General features: G+C 40.8%; 1 protein-coding gene across 1 annotated transcript; it reads left to right on the top strand.

The window, feature by feature from the left end:
• The first annotated feature begins 2,306 nt into the window (after positions 1–2,306).
• LOC103470826 (interferon regulatory factor 2-binding protein 2-B-like) lies at positions 2,307–7,878 on the top strand. The gene is made up of 2 exons (XM_008419505.3): positions 2,307–3,259; positions 4,646–7,878. Exons 1-2 carry the CDS (start codon positions 2,560–2,562, stop codon positions 5,308–5,310), a joined length of 1,365 nt encoding a protein of 454 aa, XP_008417727.1. The 5' UTR covers positions 2,307–2,559; the 3' UTR covers positions 5,311–7,878.
• The last annotated feature ends 2,209 nt before the right edge of the window (positions 7,879–10,087 follow it).

Here is a 10,087-nt window from a genome sequence, read left to right on the forward strand (position 1 = left end):
GTAGAACTCAGGTAACAGCTGCCGATATTTTACCGTAAATTAAAGACTTTTTTTTTTCTTAACTCTTACTTTTTAGTTGAGTAAAAATATGTTGAAGTAGTGCTACTCTTACTTTACCCACGTCTGGCTTTACATCATGAAAATATAACAATAACATGAACAATCACCAATTGTAAAATCAGTAGTAGAAATTACATGTTATCATGTGCCGTCAAAATGTTGGTCAATGTTTTATTTATTATGATTTAAAAGCAAATCTAATCTAGCGGGTTTTTAGCCTCGATTTAAAAGAGCTCAGTATCTCCTCTATTTTTGGAACTTTCTGGAAGTTTGTTCCAGATTTGTGATGCCAGTCAATTTCTTGGTGCAGATTTTCTTAATTTTGTGAGATCGATGATCTTCCTCAAGATTGATAGCCAATCTTATCCCCATATCTTATCTACCTCAGCAAAGGTCTAAAAATCAACCGCTGTCCTCTTCTGCTTTCCCGTAAAGGAGGTTTTACTGACAGACCGGCCCACCAGGTCATGTCTGAGGGTTTGCAGTTACCAATAGTCACCTCACTGTTGCCAACTCAGAGACTTTCTTAGTAAATGCCTTTTTATTTAGCATCTGTAGCTAAATAAAAAAAAAAACTTCTTGTTGATCGTTGTTATCAAATAATGCAGTCGAATTTAGTTTATTTAAAAAGTTTTCCACCTAAGGAAACTCAGCTGAAACAATAGGTGCTCAGTGATCTTTTTTTTTTTTTTTAATTAATTTTATTAAGAAGCCTATTTGCTCCTGGACAAACATCACACAGACTATCTCAAACATCTCTGTAATGTGTTTGAACTTTTCTGCTGCACAGAAACACGCAGACTCGTCATCATGGCTGCAGATGTGGCACATCTGGCCAACTGGACTGAGTCATACTTGGCGATCTACACCTTCCTCTCTTTTCCTCTCTCTGCCGCCATGACAGTAGAGTTGTTGGCAAGCATTAAACCAGAGAAGCTGAGTTATGAAGCTCAACTTGGGAGAGGATCTTAGAGGGTGTGTAAACAAAAAGTGAACTTGTAAAAAGTCCCTCTGTCTAGCCTGAGTGGATTTTTCTGGCACAATAAAGTTGTGTGCAACTCCACAGCCACTCCCTCTTGGCAGCTGGCCGACATTTTCCTGCAGGCCTGCAATGAGAACTGGGACAAGGAAGGGAGATTAAAGTAAAGTAAGGTGAGAGGAAACAAAGAGTCTTCTTTTCCTCTTATCTCCTTTCTTTGCCACTATGACATCACCGCCATGCAGAAGTGGGTAAAATAGTACGACTTCAACATGTTTTTACTCAAGGAAAAGTAAAAAAGTACAGCATAGTAAAAATACTAAGAAAAAAAATACATTTAAATATATGTTCATAAAACTTCAGCAGGGTCCAAATTGGAGTCATAAATTTGAACAAAATTTTAATTAAAACTATGTTTTGTCCCCATTTAAATGTTGATGGACCATGCCTTCATTGTTGTTGAGGAAAAGAATTACTCTTGTTTAGTTGGGACATATCCAACATTGTACAGTAAAATATACTTAATATCTGACTTGATAATTAATTTGATATCTAATCAATTTCCCCTTGAGGATCAATGTAGCATATTCTATTCTATTTTATAATAAATAAAATGGAGGGAACACAAACTTCAACAATCAATATGTATTAAAGTTTTATACAAGACATTGAAGACTGAATAGTTAACCTAGTGGTTATTTTAAAGGGCTATGCAATATTTATTTATTTAAATTAAACCCTCTGGACGTTGCCGTTTCGCGTGGGGGAGGGGATGCTGAACGGTCTCCTTAACAATGGGTGTATTCCTTAACAGTTCACCGGTGGATCAATCGGGAGTGAATACTAAAAAGGCGGAGTGAGATGAGCTTTCCTCCGAAATGGACGACAAGTCCCGAGATTATTTGTCAAATTCATCTGATTTCATCAGCTCACTAATCTCCGTCAACAAAATGTGCAACACTGAAATATAAACTATGAGTGTTTACACTCACAGCCTGGAATGCATCATATTATGTCGATTCTTTGACGTTATCCCTTACTTTCTACACCAAAACAACTCATCGGTGTCATGGTCAAAGTGAATGGGTTCGCAGCTCCCACTGATGGATCTGAAAGGGGGCTTCCGTGGCATGCAGCAGTGGCTGGACAGATGGATAAAGTTTCCTCCTTTCTCGATTTGCTCACCGAAGAATAAAATGAGGCGCACCAATAGATAACAACACTGAGCATGCGCCTGAGGTGTCGTCGAAGAAACGAGTAAACAGAAGAAGAAAAGAAGGTGTTAGCGGATGATCGTGCTGACGTCACGTTTCTACTTCGGAGTTGGAGCTGAGTAGTAAGCGTGGAGCCGCGCTTTGGAGGAGCAGCAGACACCGCAACAATGGCCCCGAAGAGAGTATTTCACTGCTGCTCGTTGACGACTCTGAATCTCACAGCTGCTTAGTTGTGTCTCCCAGCGGCGAGAAGCAAACAGACGGACATTTTGGATAGTTCTGCGTTGTCTCCGGGGCTTTTACAACATGTCTTCCGCGGCGGTTGCTGCCTCCAGAAGACAGTCCTGCTATTTGTGCGATTTACCCCGCATGCCTTGGGCAATCATCTGGGATTTTACCGAGGCCGTTTGCCGGGGATGTGTCAATTATGAGGGCGCCGACCGAATCGAGTTTGTTATAGAGGCTACAAGACAGCTGAAACGGGTGCATGGCTTCCCGGAGGGCCGCTCTACCGGCCCGGGGAAGTCCCACCACGCCTCGGACCCGGGCTCCCGTCCGCCGCAAACTCTAGACCGATACCCGCTGTCTGAGAGGCCACCCCGTTTAGGTGTGGAGTACCCGGCGGGCAGGCAGACGAACGGCTTCCCCATCCCAAACGGATATCCAAAATCCGACGATCCACCTGAGCTCTCCAACTCCCGCAGGACGAGCTCAGTTCCTCCTAGTCTGGTGCCTTTGGTTAACGGCGGCATTTCCGCTGTTCACCCGCTTAACGGCCGTCCAGGTCAGATGAGTCTGGTCGTTTCGGGTCCCGTGGATCACGGGAAGCGCCACGAGGAGCTGAAGGACAAACAGAGGCCGGACAGCATGTCGGACATGTCGGAAAGCCACAAGGAGTGGGGAGGCAAAGGCAAAACGGTGAGGGACCTGATGGCGCTTCAGGACGGACGGTTTGCCATGCAGCGGATCATGGCGTATGAGGCTGGCGCCACTTCTTCAAAAACAGGTAGGAGTTGGTTTTATGCTCGAGGAATTTGGAATAAAACGTATTTACAGGCATTTTTAACCTTTTTTTGGTACAGTTTTAGCTCAATTAGTGCACCAAATATGTTGTTCTTAAAGCAAACGTCTTTGTTTTGAGTCTGTTGACGATTAATCGATAACTTAATTAGCTGGCGATTATTTCAACTATCGATTGATCACGAATAATTTTTTTTCTGCCTTTGCCTGCTGGCATGTGTTTGTGAACATGGTGAGCTTAAACAAAATATGTCATAACTTCTTCATGTTGCAACTATGCTAACACAACAAACATTTTTACATAGTATACTTGCAAATTCCTTTTAATCTTGTCTTTTTAAATTTTAAGCAATTTAAATAGCAGGACTATTAAATCTTCTACATTCTATGTAGAGTTTTTGTCTGTTGTTTTCTATCAGACAAAAGTTTGAGTCCATGCAGACATCTTCACTCATGAGGTAACAACCAGCTAATACTTGTTAGCTAGCTAACTAGCCAGCTATCTAGCTGTGTGAGAAGCACAAAGCTGCTGCCAAGAGCCACAAAAAACTTCCACCTTTTATCCTCTGAAAAATAAATTATATCAATTTCTGTTGTGCATTTCTGATATGGGTCTTAAATTTGAATTATAATGGTCATAAAATATCTTACAAAGTCTTAAATTTGAGTTGGCATAACTGCATGGACTCTGTTACCTATGTTGTTATTATTAAAGGTGTCCTATGATTCAAAATTCACATTATGCAGGTTTTTATGCTTCCATTTGGGTCTCAACTGCTTCTAAAAAACAGCCCAAGCTCTTAGAAAAGCGCCCAGCTGTTCTTTGGCAATAAGTTAATGTTTTTTGGTGTCTGGAAAATGATCAATTTCAAAAACCTCTACAATGGTAAGTCACATTTGGGGCACCTAGCATACGCTATTACCTAGCATCCCCAGTCAGAGAAACCCCATTGCCTAGCAACTCAAGCGGCGCTCCAGCAAGTTTGGCCAGCTGGTTTTACTGCTTTATGTTGGAAAAGTCAAGTGTTCTGGATGTTGACTTGCCAGCCAGAAACCGTTTGCTGTGTTCTTGTTGATTGTGCAGGAGACTCAACTTCTGCCATTCACAGCCTTTTTCACTTGTGAGTGTAAAGTTGAGTTGGGGACGTGGCCAGCAGCAGCTTATTTGGATTTAAAGTGACATTAGGCCATAAAACAGCTCATCCTGAAAGGAGCTCAAACCAGGCAGAACTGAGCAGACTAAAATGTCATTCTAATGATTTTATGCAAAAACAAATACAATGAATATGTTTTGTATATTGCATAGAGCTATCCTGACTAGTCCAAAGAAGCATAATATATCACCATTAATCATTTGAATTTTCTTTTTCAGACCGAGGGAAGCAAAGTCGGCCTGCAAAGAGAAAAGCCTCCCCAGAGCCAGAAGGTGAGGGCAGCGCCGCCAAGATGAGCAACAGCGAGGGTCAGCCATGGCCCTCATCTTCTCTGCCAAGCTTTTCAGCTGCTGCATCACCCCACCCTACTGAAGCTGCCACCTCACAGAGTGTCCGGTCACCGATGGCGGCGCTCATCCATGCCACCGACAATGCAGGAAGCGCCGGCTCGCTCAAAGACGCCGCGGCGGCTGCCCGGCTGAACAGCAGCAGCCCCGTGTCACCTTCTTCCTCTTCCCAGAGGAGACCACCTCAAAGGGAGGGGTCTGCTCCCCCTGGATCCAGCGGCATGGATCCCCCGCCGCTACAGAGCCTCTCAGACTCCTCTGCGGCGCCTGGCGGCGCGCCGCTGTGCTGCACTCTGTGCCACGAGCGGCTGGAGGACACGCACTTCGTCCAGTGCCCATCTGTTCCCGCCCATAAGTTCTGCTTCCCCTGTTCGTGCGACAGCATCAGGCAGCAGGGTGCCACTGGGGAGGTGTACTGTCCGAGCGGGGAGCGGTGCCCGCTGGTTGGCTCCAACGTGCCCTGGGCCTTCATGCAGGGCGAGATCACCACCATCTTGGCTGCAGATATAAGGGTGAAAAAAGAGAGAGATCCTTGAACTTACCCGACGTCCAGTGCAAGTCAGTTGACAAGTTGACCCATTTATCAACATCTAATGCGAGGAACCTGTTTTAGTTTGTTCTATCCACCTTATTCCTACGCCCCATTATTCTTTGCGCAAATTATGGGCGCGACTTCCGCCGCTAACTGGAAACGCCATTTGTTTACATGTTAGCAACTCGCTATCCGGCTTTTATGAGAGCTTTTAGGCTATAAAATATGTGGGAACACCAGCTATCAAAGCTTAAATGTGAGAATATTGGTTTACCGCAACCTACATCTATTGCGGGGTGGGATCAACTTGAAGCAATAGCTTATGTAGCTACTTCACTGACTCAGTTGCTTCAGATGCAGATGAAGGTTTTCTTCTGTTGGCTTTTTGTCCACACAATGAAATGAGCACACATAAAGCAGTTTGGGCTCTCTTCAAGTTTAGCCAAATTATTTTTGTCTGCTTATCTGTCTTTTGGCAATGAAAACTACCACTTTTGTTTTGGGAGCACCTTCAAAACACACCTGCTGCAGCCACAAACTAAACCTGGTCTGATTATTAGAGAACAGCCACGAACAGCACAACAGTTTCCCGAGCTCCACTAGGGCATCTTATGGTGTGAAGTTGCTCTCTATATCAGGTTAAGGTGTGATTCAGTTCGGTTCTAGTCCAGTGGGGAGATTCTCCATATTACGGTCTGGAGCGCATCAGCTGCGGTTATTTCTCCAATGATTTTCAGCAACGGAGAACCTCAAGGTTCTGGTTGTGATGGACTAAATAATCCCAGATTTTTGATTTTGTCTTATAAATAAATTTTCCAGGCCCAATCATGATAAATCCTCAGATCATGAATTTTATTATTTTTTAAATTCAAACGAAAAATAAAATTCACATCACACCAAGCTAATGTTGTATACTCCTGGTGTTTTATACTGTCGGCACAAACCTGCAGCTCAGATCTCTGACCAGCTTCTCTGCTTTTCTCTTTATTACTGTCAGTTCTTCAGAGAAACGAGCTGCTAGCAGCTCTAACTCACGGTCATTCCGTTACAAAACGTAACGATCGTGCTCCTGTCGCTCCCCGTAATGAAACTCACAATTATGATCGTCTGTACTGAGCAGCTCTCTGGTAGCAGACTGTGTGTTCCTAAACAAGTTTTACAAAATATTGTATTATAACCAAAAAGGGAGCTGTAACTTCTATCATGAATATAGACTAGCAAAATAAACTAGAAATTTCAATGAAATACTGCTACTTCCACTAGCCGCCGGAAGTAACACCCATAATCGTTTCCTCGGTTAATCCCTCAGGAATAAGGTGGATAGGGTTGGGTGATAAATCAATTTTATGCTGCAATATGTAACTTTTATAAAATATATATATTTTTACTTGTGTATCAAAACTGTTAACATGAGGCAGATAATCTGTGAAAAGATTGATTTACTCCACCTCCTCGTTGAGCTACTACTGCTGTCTGAAGAGATGCACAATTAACAGCCAATCAGAGCCAGGAGCAGGGTCTTAGCGCTGTCAATCATTCTCATGTATGCCACTCAATGTGCTAATAGTGGAGAAACAACTTACCATTACAGGAAAACCGTTTATCGTTTTCTAACTCTTAGTATTCACAACAGGATCTGCTAGTTGCTAGCAGAGCAGAGAGCAATCCTGTACTTGACAGCGCTAAGACCCGCCTCCTGGCTGTGATTGGTTGTTTCTGTCTCATACTAAACTGTCACCACATCTTGGCAATTTTAACAAATGTTTCAACAGTGTAAAAAGAAAATAAGCTTTTTATAAAAGCTACATTCTGCAGCTTTAATTTTTGGAAAATCTGGCTTTTTTATTATTTTTTTTTCCACCTATCTGCTCCTTGGGTTTCTGTAGTTAAACCCAAGGAGCAGGTTTAACTGCGGTGCCTGACGACGCTGACGTCAGGCGCCGCTGATAACGCCTGAGGCCGCCATCTTGTTTGACAAGCATGTTTTACAACTTCTTTTTATTTGGACTTTAAATTCAACTTAACTCTACTACAAAATATTCGGACAATTTTTAAAATTTCTTTTTTTAAATTACCAGAATAAAGTCGTAATATTACAAGAAAAAAAACACTGTTGTTTCCTGAATTAATTTGTAGTATTAGCAAAACTCTTACACAAAAACTGAGAGAAAATTAAAATGAAGAAATTTGACCATCTTGCTACTGGTTTTACAAGTAAGGAAATACTTAATTTTTAAACGCATCAGCATCAAATTATGAGTAGAATATTTGTAATTTTTTTTTTTGTAAACAAAAGTGATTCAAATCGGATTTTATTCTCAAGCCATATCGCCCAGCCCTAATTTTGTCATAGTTTGTGTTTATTTTTATGCTTGAATTAATGAATTGGTATGTACTTTTCATTCACTATCACATCTGTTCGTGTTTTTATCAGACAGCGGCTCTTCGTACTAGAAAATTACTAATTTGAGCACTTGATTAAAAAGTCAATAAAATATGCTCCAAGCTGTAAATGTATGCACTTGTTTAATGGGGAATAAAAGCCAAATACAATTTCAGATCTTTAATACCACATCAAGTGTCTGTGAGTTAATTTGTTTAATGTATTTGAGAAGCCAGGAATTGCCTGAATCAGCAGTGATGAAAGAAAAATTCTAGAGTCATAAGTGATTTGTTAATAATTCAAATATACAGTAATACCAGGATTTAGTTTATATTCTCATTTCAGTTTGCAGGTTTTCTTCCTTTTTTCCCTCAGCATTGCTGACTAATACATTCAGCTTAAGAAACTGTCGGCTTGTCACATATTGAGTTTCGTGCCATTATTCCAATGAAAATGCCACAACAGTTATGTCATAAAGAGCGACGGCGGTCTGCTGGAGCGCTCTTAAGGCGACAGCTGACTCAGCAGCCTGGTTTTTCCATATAACTCTGTTTTTTAAAGCATCCAAAGTGTTCCTATGCTCTTTAATGCTGCTGCCTCATCAGAAATCTGCTTCCATTACCCCCTTTTATCTCGTTTCTGTGTACTTATTTTTTCTTTTTGCCTCCCATTAAAGGAGACCTATTATACAAAATTCACATTTTGCACGTTTTTATACAGCCATTTGGGTCACAACTACTTCTAAAAACAGCCCAAGTTCTTAAAATAAAAACCTACCCAGCCGTTTTTGGCAAGAAGTTCATGTCTTTTATGTCTGGAACATAAGCAGTTGAGTTTTTACACAGTTATTTATTTAAGAGTATTCTTACTATGCTTTACTTTTACATGAGTTACTGTATTACGAAGTATTGGTATAGTCTTAAGTGACATTTCTGGATGCTTAATTCCGGCTTGAGTAATTTCTTGGATGGCTGCTTTCTTCTTTTACTTGAGTAAAATATGCTGAAGTAGTCTTATTTGTGTACAATTATTAGCTACTCTACACACCTCTGTCAAAAACCTTCTTATAAGTAACATTCCACTGCACCGTTACTTAGCAACCCCAGCCAAGCCCTGCTGTTGCCTAGCAACCCAAGCAGAGCTCTGGTATGTTCAGTCAGTTGTTTTTACCTACTGGAAAAGAGCTTGGTTGTTGACTTGCCATTAAGAAACCACTTGCGACATTACTTTTGGTTCTGATTCTCAAAGATGTATGGTTGTAGTACTTTTGAAGCTATGCACAGCTATTTTCACGTGAGAGTGTAAACGTTGCGTTGGGATCGTGAATATAAATTTATTTGGATTCCTACCGGTAAGTGACAAGAGGACCTAACCATGGCCAGAAATAATTTTAAAAAAGGAGTAAATTTTGGTCAAAAAATTTTGAGACTAATCTCAGAAATTTTCTAGAAAAAGTTTTTGAGATCCAAAGTATGAAAAATGTAAAGAAAATACCACCAGAAATTTCTAGATCAACCTTGTAAGGTTTTAGATTATCTCAGAAATTTTCCAGAAAAAACAGTCTGGAAAAGACTCAGAAATGTTGAAATTAATTTCAGATTTTTCAGATCTCTGAGCTCCAAAAGTAAAAAACAAATTGCAAGAAAAATTTTGACATTAAATTCAGATATTTTCTAGGAAAAACTTTAAAATTTCTGAGCTCCAAAAGTTGAGAATTTGCCAGAAACAAACAAAACTTTTGAGACTAATCTCATAACTTTTAGATTAATCTATGAAGTTTTCTAAACACTTGGAAATTTCTGAGCTCCAGCTTGAAAATTTACAAGGAAAAAGCTCACAAATTTTGAGATTAATTTTTCTCCAAAAAATTTTAGATTTCTGAGCTCCAAATGTCTAAAACACTCACAAGAAAAAAACTCATAAATTTTGAGAATAATTTCAGAAATCTTCTAGGAAAAACTTTAATATTTTTGAGCTCCAAAAGTTAAAAATTTGACAGAAAAAATCTCAAATTTTTTCCGAAACCCAACAGTCAAACATTTTGGTCCCTGTTGCTTTCTCTCTGCCCATTTACAATTGCAAATTCAATGCAGTTAAATTTATTCGGTTGTAGAAATGGTAGGCACAGTGGAGCAGTTGGTAGAGCTGTTGCCTTGCAGCAAGAAGGCTCTGGGTTCAATTCCCGGCCCCAGTCTTTCTGCATGGAGTTTGCATGTTCTCTCTGTGCATGCGTGGGTTTTCTCCGGGTACTCCGGTTTCCTCCCACAGTCCAAAAACATGACTGTCAGGTTAATTGGCCTCTCCAAATTGCCCCTAGGTGTGAGTGTGTCTGTAAATGGTTGTTTGTCCTGTATGTCTCTGTGTTGCCCTGCGACAGACTGGCGATCTGTCCAGGGTG

The sequence above is a fragment of the Poecilia reticulata genome, chromosome 1, assembly GCF_904066995.2.
Source record: "Poecilia reticulata chromosome 1, P_reticulata-male-v2, whole genome shotgun sequence".
Taxonomy (NCBI): Eukaryota; Metazoa; Chordata; class Actinopteri; order Cyprinodontiformes; family Poeciliidae; genus Poecilia; species Poecilia reticulata.